This window comes from Lampris incognitus, chromosome 19, assembly GCF_029633865.1.
Source record: "Lampris incognitus isolate fLamInc1 chromosome 19, fLamInc1.hap2, whole genome shotgun sequence".
NCBI lineage: Eukaryota > Metazoa > Chordata > Actinopteri > Lampriformes > Lampridae > Lampris > Lampris incognitus.
In genome coordinates, this window is record NC_079229.1 from 6,961,851 (window position 1) to 6,982,662 (window position 20,812).

The 20,812-nt window shown below is 49.5% G+C and overlaps 3 protein-coding genes across 3 annotated transcripts; 2 read left to right on the forward strand and 1 right to left on the reverse strand.

Moving 5' to 3' along the window:
* Positions 1-520: 520 nt before the first annotated feature.
* Positions 521-5,403, reverse strand: rpl21 (ribosomal protein L21). The gene is made up of 6 exons (XM_056299568.1): positions 5,326-5,403; positions 3,747-3,825; positions 3,561-3,622; positions 1,716-1,828; positions 1,096-1,246; positions 521-645 (listed from the first exon to the last, which is right to left on the reverse strand). Exons 2-6 carry the CDS (start codon positions 3,811-3,813, stop codon positions 556-558), a joined length of 483 nt encoding a protein of 160 aa, XP_056155543.1. The 5' UTR covers positions 3,814-3,825; positions 5,326-5,403; the 3' UTR covers positions 521-555.
* A 1,848-nt stretch (positions 5,404-7,251) lies between these two features.
* On the forward strand, positions 7,252-13,991 carry usp12a (ubiquitin specific peptidase 12a). Its single transcript, XM_056299444.1, has 9 exons — positions 7,252-7,783; positions 9,342-9,422; positions 9,549-9,762; positions 10,464-10,699; positions 11,302-11,378; positions 12,248-12,331; positions 12,425-12,622; positions 12,884-12,962; positions 13,122-13,991. The coding sequence occupies exons 1-9, from the start codon at positions 7,736-7,738 to the stop codon at positions 13,221-13,223; spliced, it is 1,119 nt and encodes a 372-aa protein (XP_056155419.1). The 5' UTR covers positions 7,252-7,735; the 3' UTR covers positions 13,224-13,991.
* Positions 13,992-16,080: 2,089 nt separating this feature from the next.
* Positions 16,081-17,112, forward strand: gpr12 (G protein-coupled receptor 12). The gene has a single exon (XM_056299769.1). The coding sequence runs from the start codon at positions 16,084-16,086 to the stop codon at positions 17,110-17,112; it is 1,029 nt and encodes a 342-aa protein (XP_056155744.1). The 5' UTR covers positions 16,081-16,083.
* The last annotated feature ends 3,700 nt before the right edge of the window (positions 17,113-20,812 follow it).

The window sequence follows — 20,812 nt, forward strand, 5'->3', positions numbered from 1 at the left end:
GTTTCCACGGGCTGTCAATTCAAATAAACGCTTAACACTGTCAACAAATCCAACGTTTTTGCATATACTGTACATTGTACATACACTGGTACGCTGTCATGTCCGTCTACCTCAGGCATGCAAGTAACCTGCTAACATCTGACATTCTCTGCATCGTTGCACCTTATCACCTCTCATTTCGACTGGATAAGCCAATCGTTGTGTATATACATCTTAAGATTGTTGTGTTGTTATTCTGTTAAATACAGTCACGAAACTGGAGTCAAATTCCATGTATGCACAAACCTACATGGCCAATAAACAGGATTCTGATTCTTAAGTGTTGATGCCTGGGTTGCATGACAGTGGAATTTTTGCAGGTGTGCTAGCTAGTCCCTCAACAGTTCCTGGTGAAACTGCATTCAACTTAACATAAAAGGGGAGTCACCACTGACTTAGCAATTGGTTAACAAAACAAACTGATAATGCCAACCAAACATAATAGTTAGACTGTGGAAAAACAAGGCAGGACAAAGGAAGGCACCATGTATAAACAGATTTATTTTTATCAGCAGTTTAGGCCATGAACTCGTAGGGGATGGGCTCCAGCAGCTGGGGCTCGTTGTTCTTGGTGCTGACAAAGTGGGCCTCACGGGGAGCAGCGGGCTGCAGACAAGATGGAGAGAAGCGAATGGACAATGAATTTCTGGTGATCAGAAGTAGCTACGACAAATTTCACCGTCTTCCTACAAGAAAGGACAATGCCTAGATGGGGCACAAAATATTTTCAGCGCACCTAAGTCCAAGTTGGACAAATTATATCAAGATCTGTATTAACTACTTTGTTGGGTTAGAGTCCCTTGGAATTTTTTTTTTTTGACCAATTTCTCCAAAACACTAGAGAAATCATGCATTTCAGGCCCGATCGATTTACAATTGTAAGCTGGTGTCCTAACTACTTGGAGTCAAGTGAGTTTAATTCAATTCATGCACCAAACACTTTTCATTCAAGTTCTTTGAAACCCATCAAACTTTTGCTAAGCAAAGTCACTATTGGCTTGAACAATTTTTAAATAGAAAAAAAAAATCAAGAGAAGGTTTTATATTGGTGCATACCTGGCGTTTCAATTCCACCCAGGTGCCCTCCTGCTTGGCCTCGAGCTTCTTCCTCTCGTTTTCCTTAACGCGCTGCAGGAAACTGTCTCTGCTCTTTGAGTGCTTCACATGCTCAATACGCACATTAATCCTTTTTGCCAGGATCTTGCCCCTGTGACGCACAGCACAGAGAAGCTCAGTCCACAAGCAATGAAGTGTGCATTGTAACAACTGGACAAACGGCTTTAAATTACAATACCATTTCATGCATTTGCTATTTGTTGTTTAAATGTCTCCTCTTTACAACCCCAATTCAAACAGCTGTTAGGCTGGGGTGAGTAAGGACACATGCTTTGCCCCACATGAATGACCACAGTAGGACATATGACAGTCCTGGTGGCAAAGTGAAGATGGGGTTCTTACCCATCCCTCTAAAAAAGTGGTCTTCAACCACACGTAGGTAAATTTTCACTCCAGCCAAACACTGGATGATCACACATTAAAACATTTTAAACCAGAGAGGGTAGTGCCAAATCAAGCTAGCTGGTTTAGTTGGAGTGCTTGGAGACCACTGCTCTAGATGGAGTATAAGTGATATATACATTAAGAAGCAATTTAGAAAAACCAATTTTTTTACTTACTTGACCTGCTTGTTGACGATGATACCCACAGCATGTTGAGTTACGTTGTATACACGTCCTGTCTTGCCATGGTAGCACTTATGAGGCATTCCTTTCTGAATTGTACCTGTACCCTGGAAGGAGATGGCAAAAAGTTCAAATCTGTAGCAAAATTAAAAGAAAGAAAGCCCCTTTATTTTTGTTATTGTTCAGGTAACAACAATCTCCCCCCCGCTACATTTAACCCATCCTATTGTATAGGAGCAGTGGGCAGCTGCAGCGCCCAGGGACCAACTCCAGTTCTTTGCATTGCCTTGGTCAGGGGCACAGGCAGGAGTATTAACCCTAATATACATGTCTTTTTTGATGGTGGGAGGAAACTGGAGCACCTGGAGGAAACCCACATGCAAACTCCACACAGAAAGGACCTGGGACGGCCTGATGCTCAAACCCAGGACCTTCTTGCAATGAGGCAAGTGCTAACCACTGGGTATTTTAACTTAATAGATTACATGATTAAGCTTGACTGATTGAAATTCATTGAAAGCTGTTTGTTATTTACATTATTTACATCTAAAGAGTTAAAAATAGATCTTATTTGTATTACATTTGATATATTGGAGATGCATTTGTGTTGGATTAGTTAAGATACTGTTAAGAAACTACGACTACCAGAATGCTTTGCGAGAAAGTAAAAGTCAAACCATGCTATGAGGATGCCTGTTCTGTTCGGAGAAAGCAATGCCAAGTGAAAATGAGTTTAGCTCTCGAAAGTTGTAACGTTTGATTGATTGCACCTCCCTTTTTTATATAAAGACGTTTTCGTTTTATATCCATCGTCCTGCCATTAGATTGAAGGTAGTTTATACTACACTGGGCCACCGTGCCACATACAACCATTAGATCCAGTTGTCTAGTTGCTCAACACCATAAATTACTGTGTGGCACCATTTGTAATTAAAATCAAATTCGTCAGTACAAAGGCTGTACTGATAACCAAGAGCCCGATTCTTTTGAAATGGACAATAGTCAAGTCTGTCAAAGTAATGTTGGCTTGTTGACTAGCATTACACAACTAAATAATACTGTAACGTACATGGGTAAGTAGACATGTTAGCCCTCGGCTAACGGGTCGGACCCTTTAGTCCGGTTAACGATGTCTCCCGCGGTGCGGGAGATACGGGTTCGCGTCCCGGCTGCGGCGGTTCCTGCGGTTGCCCCCTGCATTCACTACATGGGTGTCAGAAGTGGGATCCCCGGCTGTGACGGTCTGGCCGGGGACGCCCTATCCCGGAGAAGGGGGGTAGTGTAACGTGCATGGATAACTAGACACATTATGTCGCCCGCGGTGCGGGAGATATGGGTTCGTGTCCCGGCTGTGGCGGTTTCTCTGGTTGCCCCCCCGAATTCGCTACAATACGTTTTCCAAATCATTGCAGACAAAACAGTCCCTTTAGCATGAGATGTCACCTCGTATTACTTGGGTTTTGTTATCAGCACAATTCGTTTGAGGATTAAATCAAATGAAGTCAATTTTATTTGTATAGCGCAGTATCACAAATTAGCCTCAGTGGGCTTAACAGCAACACAACATCCTGTCCTTAGACCCTCTCATCGGATAAGGAACAACTTATCCGGTAAGAGGGCTAGGGGTAAGAAGCAAACCAGTGTATAAAGTTGAAATTGTATTGCAAGAGCCAAAAGACAGAACAGCCTTAATTATCAGTGGACCTCAACTTATAGAGTAAGTGGGCAAGTAACCTTTAAATAAACAATGCAACATAAACCTTTTAGAGTTGACAATGGCCTTTCGCGTGGCATTTCCCTAGTTCAAAACTCATCATCACAATGCCCGTTAAGTCTTACCTTGATGTCAACAATGTCACCCTTCTTGTAGATTCGCATGTACGTAGACAAGGGGATGGCGCCTGTAAGACAACATTAAGCCAAGCAGGTGTGAAAGTCCTGAAATTAGATCCTTTTCAGACACAATGTACAAACAATTCTCAACAATATGAGTGCCCCTTTTTATATATATAAAGACAGACTCACCATGTTTGCGGAACTGTCTGCTGAACATGTACCTCGTCCCCCTCCTCTTGCCTCTTGTGTTCGTCATGATGCCCGATTACTGTGGGAGAGAACGTTTTCTGATTAGGTGCACTCCACACAACAGAACTGGCATTTCTAGGTGGGACAAGCAACTGGGAAACCCAGGTTTCGTAACCACGCCACGTTTACCCTCATCAGGAGCCTTTATTCATCACCCCTGTGCAGCGTGCATGACACCAGTTTGGCGTGGGGGGGGTTTTGAGTCAGCGGACCTGGCGTTTAACGCCGTTGTACGAAACAGTGGCTGCGAATTAAGAAACCGGCTAATGCTAGCGCCAACGTTAGCAACCCAGTGCATAGTCTAGTGCAGTGTTTCTCAACCCAGTCCTCAAGGAACCCCAGTCCAGTGCATAGTCTAGTGCAGTGTTTCTCAACCCAGTCCTCAAGGAACCCCTATCCTGCAGATTTCCTTTGCAACCCTGAATAGGTACCCATTTGTAGTAATTCAGCAGTGAATGTCAGAGTTTGTACACCTTGCATAATTAAGTGCTGTGAGGTGATTGGTTGAGTAAGTACAAGCAGAGCTACCTATACAGGGTTACAATGAAAATCCGCAGGATAGTGTTGATTGATATTACATATAATCCGAGTGTATTTGTATCACTATGTATGTAACCAAGGTATTATTTGTATCACTATGTATGTAACCAAGGTATTATTTGTATTACTCTGTATGTAACCAATGTGTGCAACCAGAACAGAGGGTGAAGAAAGACACATTCATGTCGATAAAATATATTGCATGCCTCGCACGGAAGGTGTGGGGTTCCCCTCCTAACTGAGGCTTTGGGAGACATACCGTGTCTGGTACAAGGAGGGCCCCCGCTTAAGAGTTGCAGGTCCAGACAGGATGAGTACTCCCTAAATCTCAACCATGAAAGGGAGCATTGACCAAACATAGTGGACAGGAAAAACAAGGTCATGTGTGATGAATGAACAAAGGAGGTTTAGCATATAAAGAAGCTGACACACAAAGAAAGTCAGACACACACGACGGATTGGCAGAGTGTGTCTCCAGATCTGTACTCAATAAAATCATTTTAATCTCCTAAGACGTGGTGGCTGTTTTCTTCACATCAACGGACCCGGGGACGAGGAACACGAAGGTGTTTTCCCGACAACAGGGGGGTCCTTGAGGACTGGGTTGAGAAACACTGGACTCTAGTGAAGCATGAGACGCCACTAAACCCGGCATTTATCTAAGAAAACAAACACCGCAGTGACCGTGGAAGGCTGCGAAACAGCACAGATGTAATGTTTAAAGAGTAAAACACCGTTTCTACCCGGACTCTCTTTACTACTAGCATGGCATGCTAGGCCACATGCACAGCCACGCTGCTGCTGCCCCTGCTCCCCCACCACCGTTCACTAAGAAACGGCCATACTTGTGCTCAGGACGGGATTTGGGAGCGCACTAAATGAGCAGCGTACAAAACGTGGCGTTTCGTCGGAGCGTTCGGGAGAAAACAAGAGCAGGATAAGGCTGAAAAAACACGTTTGAATACGGAGCTCGTCTTACCCCGTTCGCTCACAAGATGGCGGGTACGGCGGAAAGAGGTGGCGATAGCTCAAGCTGCTGTAAATGTACCCAGGCAGAAACGTAACCCACGCCGGAAGTGCTTTACGGCAGACGTTCGGCGTGCTGACGTAGGCGCCGCGTCGGATTTTCGGGGCGGGGCCATGTTTGCGGCCGCCTGCCTAGCGGTTAGCTGGTTGCCGCAAGGGGTTGTGCGGTATGGGTGCTGTTTTGCGCGGCGAGTGAAGGGGGTCGACTCGACTCGATCTCTCCGTCTCCTCATTCCTGCACCCCCGCACTTAGTTTGTACTTTGTTGTTTTTGGGTTTTTTTTTTCTTTCTAAATCAAGACTTTAAATATACAAACACGTCAGACAAAGCCAGTGTTTCTCAACCCAGTCCTCAAGGACCCCCTATTCTGCAGATTTTCATTGTAACCCTGCATAGGTAGCCCTGCTTGTACTTACTCAACCAATCACCTCACAGCACTTAATTGTGCAAGGTGTGCAAACTCTGACATTCACTGCTGAATTACTACAAACAGGTACCTATTCAGGGTTGCAAAGAAAATCTGCAGGATAGGGGTTCCTTGAGGACTGGGTTGAGAAACACTGGTCTAACACAACAGCTTAGGCTAAGAACAGTACGTCAAACACGTCGAAGACAAAACAAGGAAACAGAAAAGGAACATTAAAAAGAGATAAAATAGGACGATACCATATTCCAGGGGTTAAATTACATTAAATTGTTCAAATGCAAAGAATAATTTTTTTGGGGGGGCATTTCTGTTTTTCATACATTTTAGAGACTTGGACAAAGTTGCAGATTCGGTTTTAAAGGCTTGCTAAACAGGAATGCGTTTTGCAACATTTACGTTCGTGTATGAAATATTTTGCCAAAATAATCGCATTATTCCACAAGAATTCTATATTTCTATCTTCCATAAACATTCCCAATTTGACACTCGCTAGTAGAAATGGCGGTAGAGCACCAATGCTCGACTTCATCCATACATTCAAATTATACCAACAATTACAAGTAATATTACAGTGGAAAAATAAATGATCCGTTGTTTCTATGCCTGCCTTGCAGAATTGGCAGAAATTACAGTCTACATTAAATTTTAATCTTACAACTTCACTGGAGGGGTAAATGTCCTTAATTATCTTGAAGCGAACCTCTTTGGCTTTGGGGGGGGGGGATAATAGGGAATGAAATGTATTGTAACGTGCATGGATAAGAAGACACGCTGGCCGCTGGCTCGCGGGCTTGACCCTTTAGTCTAGCGGTTAGCGATGCCTCCTGCGGTGCGAGCGATACGGGTTCGCGTCCCGACCGCGGCACTTCCTGTGGTTGCGTTGTCCCCCGAATTCGCCACATTGGTGTCAGAAGTGGGATGGAGCGCTTCCCGAAGGAGGGGGGTAGTGTAACGTTCATGGATAAGAAGTCACGCTGGCCGCTGGCTGGCGGGTCTGACCCTTTAGTCGACTGGTTAACGGTGTCGCCCGGCGACACGGGTTCGCGTCCCGGCCGCGGCAGTTCCTGTGGTTGCGTTGTCCCCCGAATTCGCCACAGTATCTTTTCCTACTTTTATGTGCATTCAAATTTGAGCACGTGTCTAACATATAATTCCTTCTTAAAGGGTGAGGATAGCATATTGTAGCGAGTTCCGGACCGCCCCCCGAACTCGCTACAATACGCCCAACAGAGGGTTTCTGGTAGAGAGATTATTGCAGGTTCCGCCGACAAACGTTAAGTTGACCATCATTAAGGGGCGGGTTGTACTTAGTGGGCGTGTTCCGCCAGGACCGCAGACAAGACAGGGGCTCGCGTCACGCAGGCTTTAGGCGTCCCGTGATATTGCCCGATCAAAACGCCAGAAACGGGTCGGGCGGACTCGGGGTCAGTCCGCCTATCGGTTGTACGGGAATTTAAACGACGACAGTGGGAATCCGCTGGTCCTGGAACAAGACATTAAGCGACGGGTTGTTTTTTCTCCCCCCCCTCCCCCGCAGCTTTTCCTGGTCTATTTACAACTTCAGTTGACAGCGTAGGCGCCGCTCGTTTTGTGCGAAGAGATCGGCCCGAACTTTTATTTAAAGTCCGCCGTCGGTGGTCGGCGGGTTTCCGGACGCGGGCAAGTTTCTGCGTACGGGCTGAAACTTTGCTGCTACGCCTTGATAACGGGGGGCCGAGGACTAACTGCGTTTAGGTGTTATTTTGGGGCAGCCGGCTGAGCGGACCCACCAAGCCAGCCCCGCTGCGCGCGTGCGTGTACGTGCGCGTGTTGGGTTTGTTCCGAGGCGCCTCGCGGGGGTTTGGCCCCGTTTTATGTTAAACGCTCGCTCGCTCTCACGAGGGAGCCCCGTCCTTGCCCGCGCGCGGCGGTCGGGGTGGAAGATGGCGCTGGCCGAATGGAAATCCTAATGACGGTCTCCAAATTTGCCTCTTTTTGTACCATGGTGAGTAAACTGCGCCCGTGTGTGTGTGTCACACTGTAGAACAACGCGAAACCTTTATTAGCGTTTCTTGTGTTTATTATTTTGAAACTGTGAAACGATCCCGAAAAACACCAAACACCGTCCAGCCGTGTTCCCTCTGCTAAGCCGTGCCGTTCTCCGATCGGCAGCCGCCCACCAACTAACCTCCTCAGCTGGACTTCTTCTCCCCCCCTGTCTTTAAAGAGAGCTAAATGGACCCTGATCTCTCCGAGCCCGGCTGTAAATCCCGCACTGCTTTCTTTGGTGCAGCCTGATTTTTCCGGGGGGGGGGGGGGGGTGACTGTGCACCTGCTGCAGCCGCCGCGACTCGCCTAGCTAACGTGAGCTAGCTAGCTTAGCGCTAAGCTAGCTCACGTTAGCTCGCTTAAGCAGCGGCGGAGAGCCGCTTGGGGGTTAGGTCACCTGGCACGCATACGGCCGGTTCCTCATCCTACACACGCCGCCTAGCGCAGCCGAGCTTAAGAGAGAGAGCCCCCCCCGGTCCGGAGATCGTCGGCGTTTTGACAAGCTAACGTTGCGGAGCGCAGCGAATGACGACACAGTCGCAGTCACGGACTCGCTCCGGACACCTGATCGCCGGCTGTCAGTGGACGTTAACAGATTTTTTTTGGGGGGGGGGAGTCGTACAAGAGCGATGAGGGTCTCAAAGCGGTCTTGGGAGCGCTGGGCCGCTATGACGGACCTCAGGACTGGAAAACCTTCTAATCTCTGATACGCGTTGTAGTGTTCCCTGCAGGGGCTGAAACCGCTCAGATCTCTTGCAGCACTTAAATGCTGTCTAATGTAAGCGTCAGCCGAGGATGTTTGACCTAGCGTCAGCTGTTTTCAGCTGTCAATCAAAAAGCGAACTGGGGGGGGGTCGTGCAATAGATGCCTGTTCCTTTACTTTTTAAGCACTTTACGTGTTTTCAGCATTGAATGACCTTGAGAATACCAAGCTGCTGTCAGTCTGTTTGGCATTTCTTGCTGATAAGGTGCAGTGTTTGGATGTTTACATAGTTGCTGTAAGAGCACACCTTTTGGGCGTCCTGCTAGCGTAGCGGTCTATTCCATTGCCTACCAACACGGGGGGTTGCCGGTTCGAAACCCTGTGTTACATCCGGCTTGGTCGGGCGTCCCTACAGACACAATTGGCCGTGTCTGTGGGCAGGAAGCAGGATGTGGGTATGTCTCCTGGTCGCTGCACTAGCGCCTCTGGTCGGTCAGGGCGCCTGTTGGGTGGGTGGGTGAGTGAGTGAGTGAGTGAGTGAGTGAGTGAGTGGGTGGGTGGGTGGGGGGGGACTGAGGGGAATAGAACTCCTCGCTGTCAGGTGAAAAGAAGTGGCTGGCGACTGCACATGTATCGGAGGAAGCATGTGGGAGTAGTCTGCAGCCCTCCCCGGATCAGCAGAGGTGGTGGAGCAGCGACGGGACAGCTTGGAAAAATAGGATAATTGGCCAAGTACAATTGAGAGGAAAAAAAAGGGAAGGGGGTCCAAAAAAGAAAAAGAAAACACCTTTTTTTTCTGTGCATTCTCAGGGCGCCAATGCCTCTGCTCTGGAGAAAGAGATTGGCTCTGAGCAGTTTCCCGTCAATGAGCACTACTTTGGCCTGGTCAATGTAAGCAAATTGCATACCATGCAGATTTTATTGTACTGCCTTGCATGTGTTGGTGTTTGCATACATTTCCAAACTTATGCCTCAGAGTGCCCTTGAGTGTTTGTCTCTTTGCATTACACCTTTCAGTTCGGGAACACCTGCTACTGTAACTCGGTGCTGCAGGCTCTATATTTCTGCCGACCATTCCGGGAGAAGATCCTGGCATACCGCAGTCAGCCACGGCGTAAGGAGAACCTGCTTACTTGCCTGGCTGACCTGTTCCACAGCATCGCCAACCAGAAGAGGAAGGTGGGCGTCATACCGCCCAAGAAGTTCATCACACGGTTGCGCAAGGAGAACGGTGAGACAGGGAAAGGGGAGTAGCCTTCCCTTGCTCAAGTAAACCCTTGAGAGAGGGATGTTCTCTGTTCAGAGTATGTGGTGTAGAAGGAACAACTGCAGATTTCAGGTATTTGGTGGACACCCTTATGTGGAGTAACTTAAAATGCGTGCAACAGTTGAATCGGTTGAAATTGAGTGCAGGGGCCAAAGTGGTCTGACAGAATTCATTCGACCATAGAATGCTTATGTTAGAGAAGCTCCTAGAAAAGGTATACAAGCTGAGAAAGAAATTTAATTTCCTTTTCCATTAAGTAGTCACTGAGTTGACAGACATGGATTTTATCTGCCACTTTGAAAGAAAATGAAGGCTGAGAAGCATTTGACATATCACAGAAAGTTGAATCAGTTCATCTGGACACAACATTTATTGTTATGTAAACAGTGTTTGCCGATAAACTGATTCAACTTTCTGTGATTTTTCTTACCTGGATTATTGAGCATGCATATAGACATGTGACATATCATGTGGCCTATCATCTCCACATCAACTGCATTGAAAAATTCCTTGCCCCTCTCACTGCTTGCTGTTAGTTTCTGTCCCTCCCAGAGATATTTGACAGTCTCATACGATGTCATGGACACCAAGGTCTTCCTTAATGAGCCATGTAGAATAGCTAAATTTGTGTTTTCTCTTTCTCTCTCTATCCTTATCTCTATCAGAACTTTTTGACAACTACATGCAGCAAGATGCGCATGAGTTCCTAAACTACCTGCTCAACACCATTGCTGACCTGCTGCAGGAAGAGAGGAAGCAGGATAAGACCAATGGCCGCCTAGCCAATGGCACGCTGGACTCCCAGAACAACAACAGCAACGCCACGCCGGCTCCTACCTGGGTCCACGAGATCTTCCAAGGCACGCTGACCAACGAGACTCGCTGCCTCACCTGTGAAACGGTTCGATATCTTACTAATTTCTGCCTCTTACTGCATGCTCGAACACCTTACAACGCTTGCACCAGAGCATGTGCATCCATGTTTGACTGGGCACATGTGTGAATGTACTGTGTTAAATGATTGTTGGAGATTATCTACGGAGCATAGTAAAGCCTCTTTTTCGCAATGTTGACAAAGGTGTTTTCAGTTGTCAACCAGTTTTAAACACCGTCTTAATTTTTCTCTGTAAAGCTGCATCAGATCGCACTAGAGTTGGGAAATGCTTACATATGCAAAAATACTATATTTAAGAATCCACTTGAGGTTCATCACATTGAACTGCATGGTAATGTAAATTATGGTATCAAGCCAAAACTAGTTTTCAAATTATTTCAAACCTCCTTTTGTGCAAATTTTTAGAGAATGGATTTTCATTAAATCAGAAAACAGAATTGCCTGACACGATTTGACGTCAAATTTCTTCGCGATGCAACACTAGTGAAAGACAGTAAATAATAATGTTGAGTTGTTGTCCAGCCCTAGAAAGAACCGATCAGGTTGATGTTGTATCTGAGAGAGTCCTCAAGTTATCCCAGTTTGATGTTGATTATTTTTCCCTTCAGATTAGCAGTAAAGATGAGGACTTTCTGGACCTGTCTGTAGATGTAGAACAGAATACCTCCATCACACACTGCCTCAGGTAAAGCAACTGCCCTCTGTATTGAGATGACACGGAAAAAAATCATTGCCAGTGTGACAGTAAAACTAGTTGTTGATTGTTATTGTAAAGCCTAGAATAATTTTTAGAAAGTTATTGTTATTAAGTTATGAGCCATCTTGAACTGTTAAACTTGGAAAAGATAATGTTTTAGTGGATTCCGTCACTTATGTTTTCTTAAAGTGGTCCTACTCAATTTTTCAGTAATTTGTTGACATACTGCAAATCCAGCATTCAATTCAAAATGAACGTGATCCTGAGCATGCAGGAGACGTGCAAGTCAGAATTTCCGACGGTTGAGGATTTTGGTGTAACACCAGCAAGATAGTCTGGCAGTCGCATGCATATTTTGGAGATTGATCAGCAGTGTCATCTGCTTCTGTTATATTGAGCAACATATCAGTCCATATCAAACATTGAATTAAATCTAATTAACTATTAGATGATAGTTAGATTTGTATTTTAGCACCTGAGGCGTTGTTTTCCACATTTGATACACAACTTCCCTCTTCGTCTTCCTCTCGACCTTTTGTGGCAGACTCGACCCATTTCCTTTGGAACTCGCTTTACATTTCATTCTTTGGTGGGTGAAAAGTGGCATATAAAGGAGCAATTGCAGAACGCTAGTACGTTTAATGGCTGTTGGGAAATGCTAGTAGGAAGAGGTATCAAATATGGCATTATTTTATTATGAAGAAAATACGGCCAACCACTTAAGTATGGAGCAGTGAAGATCAGAGACCCTTTTCCTGATATGTTGAACGTTTTGAAAATCAACCCATATCTACCCAGAGTTTGACTGCCAGTTGCATACTATCAAGATTTCCTCATGACTTCTTTTCTCCGTGCAGAGGTTTCAGCAACACAGAGACACTGTGCAGTGAGTACAAGTACTACTGTGAAGAATGTAGAAGCAAACAGGAGGCGCACAAAAGGTCAGCTCTTGGTGTGCCGTTGTGTGGGTTTATGTGTACATACATGTCACGTCCCACCATCCACCGTTGACGCTGTCATATTCTGTTGTGCAGAATGCGCGTAAAGAAGCTACCTATGATCCTGGCACTGCACCTGAAGCGCTTTAAGTACATGGAACAGCTGCAGCGCTACACCAAGCTGTCCTATCGTGTCGTCTTCCCCCTGGAGCTTCGCCTCTTCAATACCTCTGGAGACGCCACCAATCCTGAGAGACTCTACGACCTGGTTGCCGTAGTGGTGCATTGTGGGAGGTCTGTATGCGCTGGTTAATGATGTGGAAAAAAAGGTGCTCCAAATCGACCTCCTTGGGGGGGGGGGGGACAAAAAAAACCTTTTCCGAGTCTGACTATATTGCATCAGCCCCAGTCCAATGAAAAATAGCAATAAGGAGTGTTTACTGGACCATGTTTCCTCCTGTCATCATTAAGAATACCACTAAGGATGAGCTAATAACAAAGGATGGGGTAACTTTTCTTTCCAGAACTGATGGGACTTGTGTCTGTTCTTTTCAGTGGTCCAAACAGGGGTCACTACATTGCCATTGTCAAGAGTCATGACTTCTGGCTGCTGTTTGATGATGACATTGTAGAGGTGAGTCATAACATATCGCTGGTTAGTGATTCACCGTTCAGGTTTTTTTTCCCCCTTCTAGTTTCTTTCATCATCTCGATAGTGTTTTGTACCCTTTCTGTGGTGTTCATTTGTGTAGTCCTACTAATCATCATCATCATCATCTCTCCACTCTTGTAGAAAATTGATGCCCAGGCCATAGAGGAGTTCTACGGTCTGACCTCTGAGATCTCCAAGAACTCTGAGTCGGGCTACATCCTCTTTTACCAGTCCAGAGACTGAGCATGGAGGAGAGTGCCTCCACACGTCGACCAGGCGAAAGGCTCTGTTCCCCCTGACCGCGGGGGGGGGGGGGTAGTGGACCACACCGCAGCCTGTGTGGTGTCATACCTGTCTGCACAGCTGTAACTCCTACCTGTGCAGCACCGCAGCGCAGCCTTGGAACTACCCCTTAAGCAGCCGTTGACTACCCCCCCTCCCCCTCCTCCTTATTCCGGCTGAATGCTGCTGCAGGGACAATGAACCATGGCAATGACGAATGAAACTTGTGTCCAGATTGTTTTAAAAGACGCTGAATGAGGGTTGTACAGAGGTTTGTTGGTTGTATGAGGGGCGCGCTGGTTTTTATTTTTATTTTTCTTCTCATCTGGTGTGAGGGCTGAGTGGGTATTTAATAATTTACATGATGTTTTATTGGCCAGGTGTCTTAACACCCTCGCACTGTAATTAGGAAAATGGGGTCTCCTTGGAGGAGACGATGTTTGGGATTATAGATATGAGGAAGAGGGAAAGGAAGAGTAAGTGTCCCAAAAATGAGACAGCCCCGGGTGGTGTATCGCCACAGTGTACAGAATGGTATTTGTATAAACATTACAAGAAGTTAATATTATCCTTGGAAATTGTTAGATCTTGAGAAGATGTATTGACACTATGGTGCACTTTTGATACCGTTTCGTAGGTGTTGGCGAGTTCAATGTGAGGGTTCGGCTTGAAAAAGGCCTGTTGTGACGCGACCATTTTCTGTTTTAAAGAAAAATAAAAACCTATCAGATTCAACCTGCGTACAGATGTCCGTCACTGACGCGCCGATGACTCATCTGTGCTCGACGTCGCCCCCTAGCGGCGCCCCCCCCTCCCGGGTAGCGCCACCTTCCCCACTGCAACAGGAGCTATTTGAAATGCATTCAGACCAAAGCCACGTTCTCTTGTTAAAAAAAACCACCCACCCGCTGCTTGGATGGCCCCTCGGTCATCTTGCTGCAGGGCAGCTTGGGTGCACGACGAGAGCGACTGGTCCAGAAATTCTACTCTTTTGAGAGACGCCACACATGGGATGGAAAAACGAGGTGGATGGAGAAGATGGAGGATGAGAGACGAGGGAGGGGAGGAAGTGGGTGACACAGATCACCGTTACTGTTAATAGAACAGACGGGATAAGAATAGCAAGACGTCGCAGGGGGGGAGGAGGAGGAGGTGGGGGGGGGGGTGGGCAAGGCTGCATCTTGCTTGCGTGGTATCAGGCATCACTAAAACCTGCTTTCAGGCGTCCTACTGGAGACGTTCACTACGCACGATCACCCGTGGCTGCAGATAAGTCCGGGTGTCGTGCGCTACCGGGTGGGAGACTCGCATCAGTTGGAGCTCAGTCGGCATGAACGGCAAAGGACTAAACGATACAGAAATTATGAAAGAAACACGTGTCGTTTCAGTGCACGACAATAGCCATGAAACAACTCACGCGCTCACACGCGCGCACACGCACGCACGCGCGCGTCTGTGTCCTTGAGACGACTGGGACCGAGCTGTCCAGCAGAGTTGCCCAATGGCACCAGTCTCTCGGAGCCTGGTCCGTTTGAGACTCTTGCAACCCCCCTCCCCACCCCGCACACCCCCCCCACCCCCACCCCCCCACTCCTCTTCCGTCCGTTGCTCAGCTCGCTGCTTCTCGCACAGCCGCAGTGCACGGCGATGCGCCGTTAACGGCAGAGCCGCTCCGCCGCTCCTCGCGTCTCCGTTGTCCCCGCCGCCCCAGCTGCGTCCGGCCCCCCCCACCCCCACCCCTCCCGGCGCCGCACCTGCCGCCATCCTTCCTCGGTGACCATGGACAGACGAGGCTGCCGTTCCGCCTAGAAGGAAGTCTCATCTCATAGGAGTCAAGGTAGGTCGGATGGCGCCTTAATTGGGATGAGGATGCACCCCGGTATTGCGCGAGAGAGAGAGAGAGAAAACGCAGCCTATTGCTTTTTCTTCTTCTCCTTCTTCTCCTTCTTCTATTGTTATTTTCAGTGGGTACTCTTGCGATGCAAAGCGCAACGCGCACCGGAGGCGCGCGGTCGGCGTAGCTGCGCGGTCGCCCATTTGCGGCAAATCCTATTGGCCGCTCGCACGACGGGTGCGGTAACCGGCTGCCGCGAGCGGAGCGAGGCGCGGGCGCCGCCGACGGCGTCTCGGGATCAGCGGCGGAAGGGGGGGGTCGATACCGGCCGCGGGCCGTCCGCTTCAACACGGGGCTGGTTGCGGCGGAGTCGCCTCGTCCTGCTCCTCCGTCGCCCAGGAACCTCGAGTCCGTATCGTGAGGCAGCTAATCATTTACCCCTCCCCACCCCCCCCGTTACTGTGGGTAGCCTGCAGGCCTGCGTTATAACGTGACGCTATAACATTTCCATCACCGTAAAAAAACGCCATTTAATTCCCAAACCGCCGACGTGCATTGCTGCGACGGATATTTATCATCTATATTTGCTCAGAGAGAGAGAGAGGTGCAGCTTATTCTGAAGGTTTAACTTCACTTATTTCATCACAACAGGGACATGTAAGGATTGCATGCAGTACTGTATACTGTGCATGTTTTATATACGTTGTTACAGGTTCATGGAATCCTATATTTCCCTTTTATAAAAGGACACGTTATTTTTCCGGGTTCTGCAAAACACGCGTCTGTCTTGTTATGTTCAGTGTAACGGTATCAACCACACACACACGGAAGTGCCTGGTGCAACATGCATGCTCTTAGCAGCATGTGCTGTGTTTAGAGACGGTGAGTTTCTCCTGACTGTGCACATGACAAACCAAGGCATCATCATTGTGTGTGTGTGTGTGTGTGTGTGTGTGTGTGTGTGTGTGTTTTCAGACGGGGGGCACAATGAGCGAGGAGCCGCCGGTCAGCCCCAGCTGGCTGAGCCCCGACCCCACAGCATGGGCCAGCGGTGGCGGGGGACTGACGGACAACAGCACCAGCCTGGGGACATTCCCACCGGAGGAGAAACTCCCGCCCGGCCAGTTGCCTCTGCTGGTCAACCCCTGGGACATTGTGCTGTGCTCTTCTGGGACGTTAATAGCCTGCGAGAACGCCCTGGTGGTCCTGGTGATCTGGCAGAACCCGGCCCTCAGGGCCCCCATGTTCTTGTTGATCGGCAGCCTGGCCCTGGCGGATCTGCTGGCCGGTCTGGGCCTGGTGCTCCATTTCACCTGTGCCTACCTGCTGCGCTCCGACTCGGCCCAGCTGCTGACCGTGGGCCTGGTGGTGGCCTCGTTCTCCGCCTCCGTCTTCAGCCTGCTGGCCATCACCATAGACCGCTACCTGTCGCTCTACTACGCCCTCACGTACAACTCGGAGCGGACGGCGGCCTTCACCTACACCATGCTGGTGCTGCTGTGGGGGCTGTCCCTGTGCCTGGGCCTGCTGCCCGTCACGGGGGTCAACTGCCTGGCGGAAGAGGCCACGTGCAGCGTGGTGCGGCCGCTGACCAAGAACAACATCGCCGTGCTGTCCGTGTCCTTCCTGCTGCTCTTCGGCCTCATGCTGCAGCTCTACGTGCAGATCTGCAAGATCGTCATGCGCCACGCCCACCAGATCGCCCTGCAGCACCACTTCCTGGCCGCCACGCCCCATTACGTCACCACCCGGAAGGGCGTGTCCACGCTGGCCATCATCCTCGGGACGTTCGCGGCCTGCTGGATGCCGTTCACCGTCTACTCCCTCATCGCCGACTACACCTACCCGCCACTTTACACCTACGCCACCCTGGTGCCCGCCACCTACAACTCCGTCATCAACCCGGTGATATACGCCTTCAGGAACCAGGAGATCCAGAAGGCGCTGTGGCTGGTGTGCTGCGGCTGCGTGCCGGCCAGCGTGGCCCAGCGGGCGCGGACCCCTAGCGACGTGTGAGCGAGCCGAGCCCCACGGCAGGGGAGGGAGAGCTGTCGCCCTGGGCTCTGTTGGGTGTCAGAGAGAGCAGCCGCAGAGAGGATGGGGGGGGGGGCGTGTGGAAGGGTCATCAACGTGGCTCTGGGTAGTCAGTCCTGGCTCGACATGGTTTCGAAGAGAAGGCGAGTCGCTCAATCATCTGCAGCCCGTCTGGATGTATGGCACTCTCCTTTTTTTTATTTTTGTTGTTATGTTTACCATAGGGCAGGATCACTGTCTTTCCCAGTGAAGGCTGCCTCCACCTCCCCACCCCCTAGAAGCAGTGCCACGCCCTTTCCCTGTTGTGTGGCGATGGCTGATTGTCACGTGTTCGGCAGCAGCCGTGTATATAGACAGAATGTGAATACCGTCTAAAGCACCGGACCGTCTGCTGACGTGCTTTCTCTTCCTCTTCAGATTAGAAGAGGCGACGATTATTATTGTTAGAGGGATTAACAAACTCACGCACGTGTGCGTGTGCGTGTGTGAATGAGTGTTTGCGCGCAAAAGGATGGCATTGGAAGGATGGGGACAAGGGGGGGGTTGGGGGGAGAGAGGAGTCCGTCTGAGGTTGAGGCAGCATCTCGTCTCGGTGCTGCTGCTGCTGCTGCTGCTGCTGCACTCTGGACGTGCATCGAAAGCCAAACAACCACAGAGAGCTAAAAATAGCGCACACGTTGTGTGATCCGCACGCTGCGTCCTCCACAGACGCCGAGAAAGAAACCAAGCCCCCCTCTCTCTCTCTCTCTCTCTCTCTCTCTCTCTCTCTCTCTCTCTCTCTCTCTCTCTCTCTCTCTCTCTCTCTCTCTCCCCTTCCCCTTCTCTCCTCTCTCTCTCTCTCCCCTTCCCCCCTTCCCTTCTCTCCTCTCTCTCTCTCCCCCTTCCTCTTCTCTCCTCTCTCTCTCCCCCTTCCTCTTCTCTCTCCTCTCTCTCCCCTCCTCTCACTTGCACTCTCTCTCCCTCCTCCTCTCTCTCTCCACCTTCCTCTTCTCTCCTCTCTCTCTTTCCCCTTTCCTCTTCTCTCTCTCTCCACCTTCCTCTCCTCTCTCTCTCTCTCCCCTTCTCTCCTCTCTCTCTCCCCCTTCTTCTTCTCTCTCCTCTCTCTCCCCTCCTCTCACTTGCACTCTCCCCCCTCTCTCTCTCCCTCCTCCTCCTCTCTCTCTCCCCTTCCCCTTCTCTCCCCTCTCTCTTCTCTCTCTCCACCTTCCTCTTCTCTCCTCTCTCTCTCTTTCCCCCTTCCTCTTCTCTCTCCTCTCTCTCCCCTCCTCTCACTTGCACTCTCTCCCCCCCTCCTCCTCTCTCTCGCTTCCCTCCCCTCCCCCTCCCTCCTCTCTCTCTCTGTAGCTCTCTTCCTTCATTTAACTTGATCGAACGATTTGCTTTAAAGCCCCCCACCCCTAGAGTTTGCGCGCGAGTGTTAGTTCGTCTTAAATCCAACAGTCCCGTGTTGTCTCCCTGAAGACCCCCCCCCACCTCACCCCACCCCACCCCACCCAAATGCCTTCCAGCGATAATGGCAACACCAAACCCATATAGGCCCATAACCCATGACTGGTTATGTAACTATATCTCACGTCCTTCCCTCTTGAATCAAATTAGCCGACATACCCACACGCACACACACGCACGCGCGCACGTGCACACACACTCACACACATAATTAATCCAATTTATGTGCGCGTGTGTGTACTTTCGTGTATGTGTTTGCCAACAAATTTGATATATTTATCTTTCGACTAATTCGAGTCCATTTAAATGCTCAAAGGCTGCGCTATAGTTGCGGTCCCGTTCGTCTGACAGAAGACTGGGCCACACGGGGTGACCCTGACTGTATTTCCGTTTATCGGACCCGCAGCGGCGGTTAACGTCTAACGCGCCCTCAGCCTATCATGTGACCCGCATGCCAGGTTTTTAACGCGATTTGCATGCCACGAAACCGCCGAACCGCCGCCTCCCCCCCTCCCCCCGCTTCACGTGCGGGGCGGCGTGACGGATCACGCAGGCTACTGAACACGTGGCTTATCACGGGCGCGTGTGACGAGGGGGAACATGACCCCGCTGCTCGTGGTGTTTAGGTGTTAACTGTACCTCATGTGAACCGCATAAAAAAAGAGATACGATCTACCATCAGACGGGGGGGGGGTAGGATTCGGGATCTCCCACAGTCTCACTATACGATACCAACAGCCGTCCCGTTCTGAGCCTCGGAGCCTACGCCTGACCGACGGAGAGACACACACGTGGGAGGCACCGCGCTTCCACAGGGGCACGCATGCGCCTAATATACAGCCTCCCGTTCAACTTCCGTTCCATGCGAGCGGAGGGGGCGACTGAAACACTCGCTTCCGGTGGCGAAGGAAGCGCGCGTCTTCGCTTCGCGTGGAGCGCCAAGTTTGGCGAACTCTGATCGGCGGACGCGCAGCCCCGACTCTTGTGTATAACCGCGGTCCGCTGACTTCCGGTTTCTGCTGCAGCGGTCATACCGGTTTCCTGTATTTGGAAAAATGGCGTATTTTTCGCGATGCCCGCAGAATTTACCGTGGATAAATGTCGACGACTTGCACAGAGCCGTCGACAGATGTCCACCTGCGCCCACCAGCAAACGGGTGACAAGTTTCAAGTTGTACGTGTCAAGTTACGTCCACGATTATGATGATGAGCATCCTCATCATCATAATTGTGGATGTAACTTGTGAGGATGTAATTTATGTGGACGTAACTTATGTCATAATTGTGGACGTAACTTATGAGGATACTATCATCATCCTCATAATTGTGGACGTAACTTGTGAGGATGAGGATACTATCTCATCCTCATAATTGTGGACGTAACTTATGAGGATACTATCATCATCCTCATAATTGTGGATGTAACTTGTGAGGATGAGGATACTATTATCATCCTCATAATTGTGGACGTAACTTGAAATGTACAACTTGAGAATGTTCAGCCGTTTGCTGGTGGGTACAGGTGACAGTTTGTCGACAGTTGTGTGCATGTCGTTGACATTTATCCACGGTAAATCTTTCAGGCATCGCGAAAAATATGCCACTGTCAATAGCGCGGGCCAACAAACAGGAAACTGGTATGACCGCTGCAGTAGAAACCGGAAGTCAGTGGACTACAGTCCCCCCCCCCTCTTTTTCTCCCCAATTATACTTGACCAATTACCCTACTCTTCACACCCGGCTTCCCACCTGCACCCGCAGACACGGCCATTTGTGTCTGTAGAGACGAAGGTAACACGGGGATTCGAACCGCCGACCCCCCCCCCGTGTCGGTAAAGTGGACTATGCAGAGTGGTTGACCCTACTCGGCGTCACATCCTGGTACTGCCCACATTCAGCGCGACAAGATGCGAAATTTCGCCTCGACCCGCGTTCGAGCATCCGCGCATGCGTGATCGCTGTTAAGCCTGACTAACCTCATTTGCTGAAAGCCTGAAAGCGCAACGTGTCCCGGCTGCTCTGAGCTGGGCACTGTGTTGTCTAGCGTTCACTCATTCATTCATCACTTATTCACTCACCTTTTTCCTTTTATTCGGTCCGAGGGATTCACGCGCGCATCAGTGATTTAACATTTCATGTGACATCCAAGACCCCCCCCTCCCCCGCCCACGTGCGTGGAGGGAGGGAGGATTCTCCAACTCATCCGCGGATCATATCAGCAATAACTCGCCGA

Bases quoted from the DNA above. Each gene is read 5' to 3' on its own strand.
- rpl21 (XM_056299568.1), bottom strand. From the start codon at position 3,813: ATGACGAACACAAGAGGCAAGAGGAGGGGGACGAGGTACATGTTCAGC. The intron at 1,247-1,715 runs GTAAGTAAAAAA...TGTGCGTCACAG, and splicing joins ATCGTCAACAAGCAGGTCAA to GGGCAAGATCCTGGCAAAAA. The intron at 646-1,095 runs GTATGCACCAAT...TCTTGTCTGCAG, and splicing joins GGGTGGAATTGAAACGCCAG to CCCGCTGCTCCCCGTGAGGC.
- usp12a (XM_056299444.1), top strand. From the start codon at position 7,736: ATGGAAATCCTAATGACGGTCTCCAAATTTGCCTCTTTTTGTACCATG. The intron at 7,784-9,341 runs GTGAGTAAACTG...GTGCATTCTCAG, and splicing joins TTGCCTCTTTTTGTACCATG to GGCGCCAATGCCTCTGCTCT. The intron at 9,763-10,463 runs GTGAGACAGGGA...TATCTCTATCAG, and splicing joins ACGGTTGCGCAAGGAGAACG to AACTTTTTGACAACTACATG.
- gpr12 (XM_056299769.1), top strand. From the start codon at position 16,084: ATGAGCGAGGAGCCGCCGGTCAGCCCCAGCTGGCTGAGCCCCGACCCC.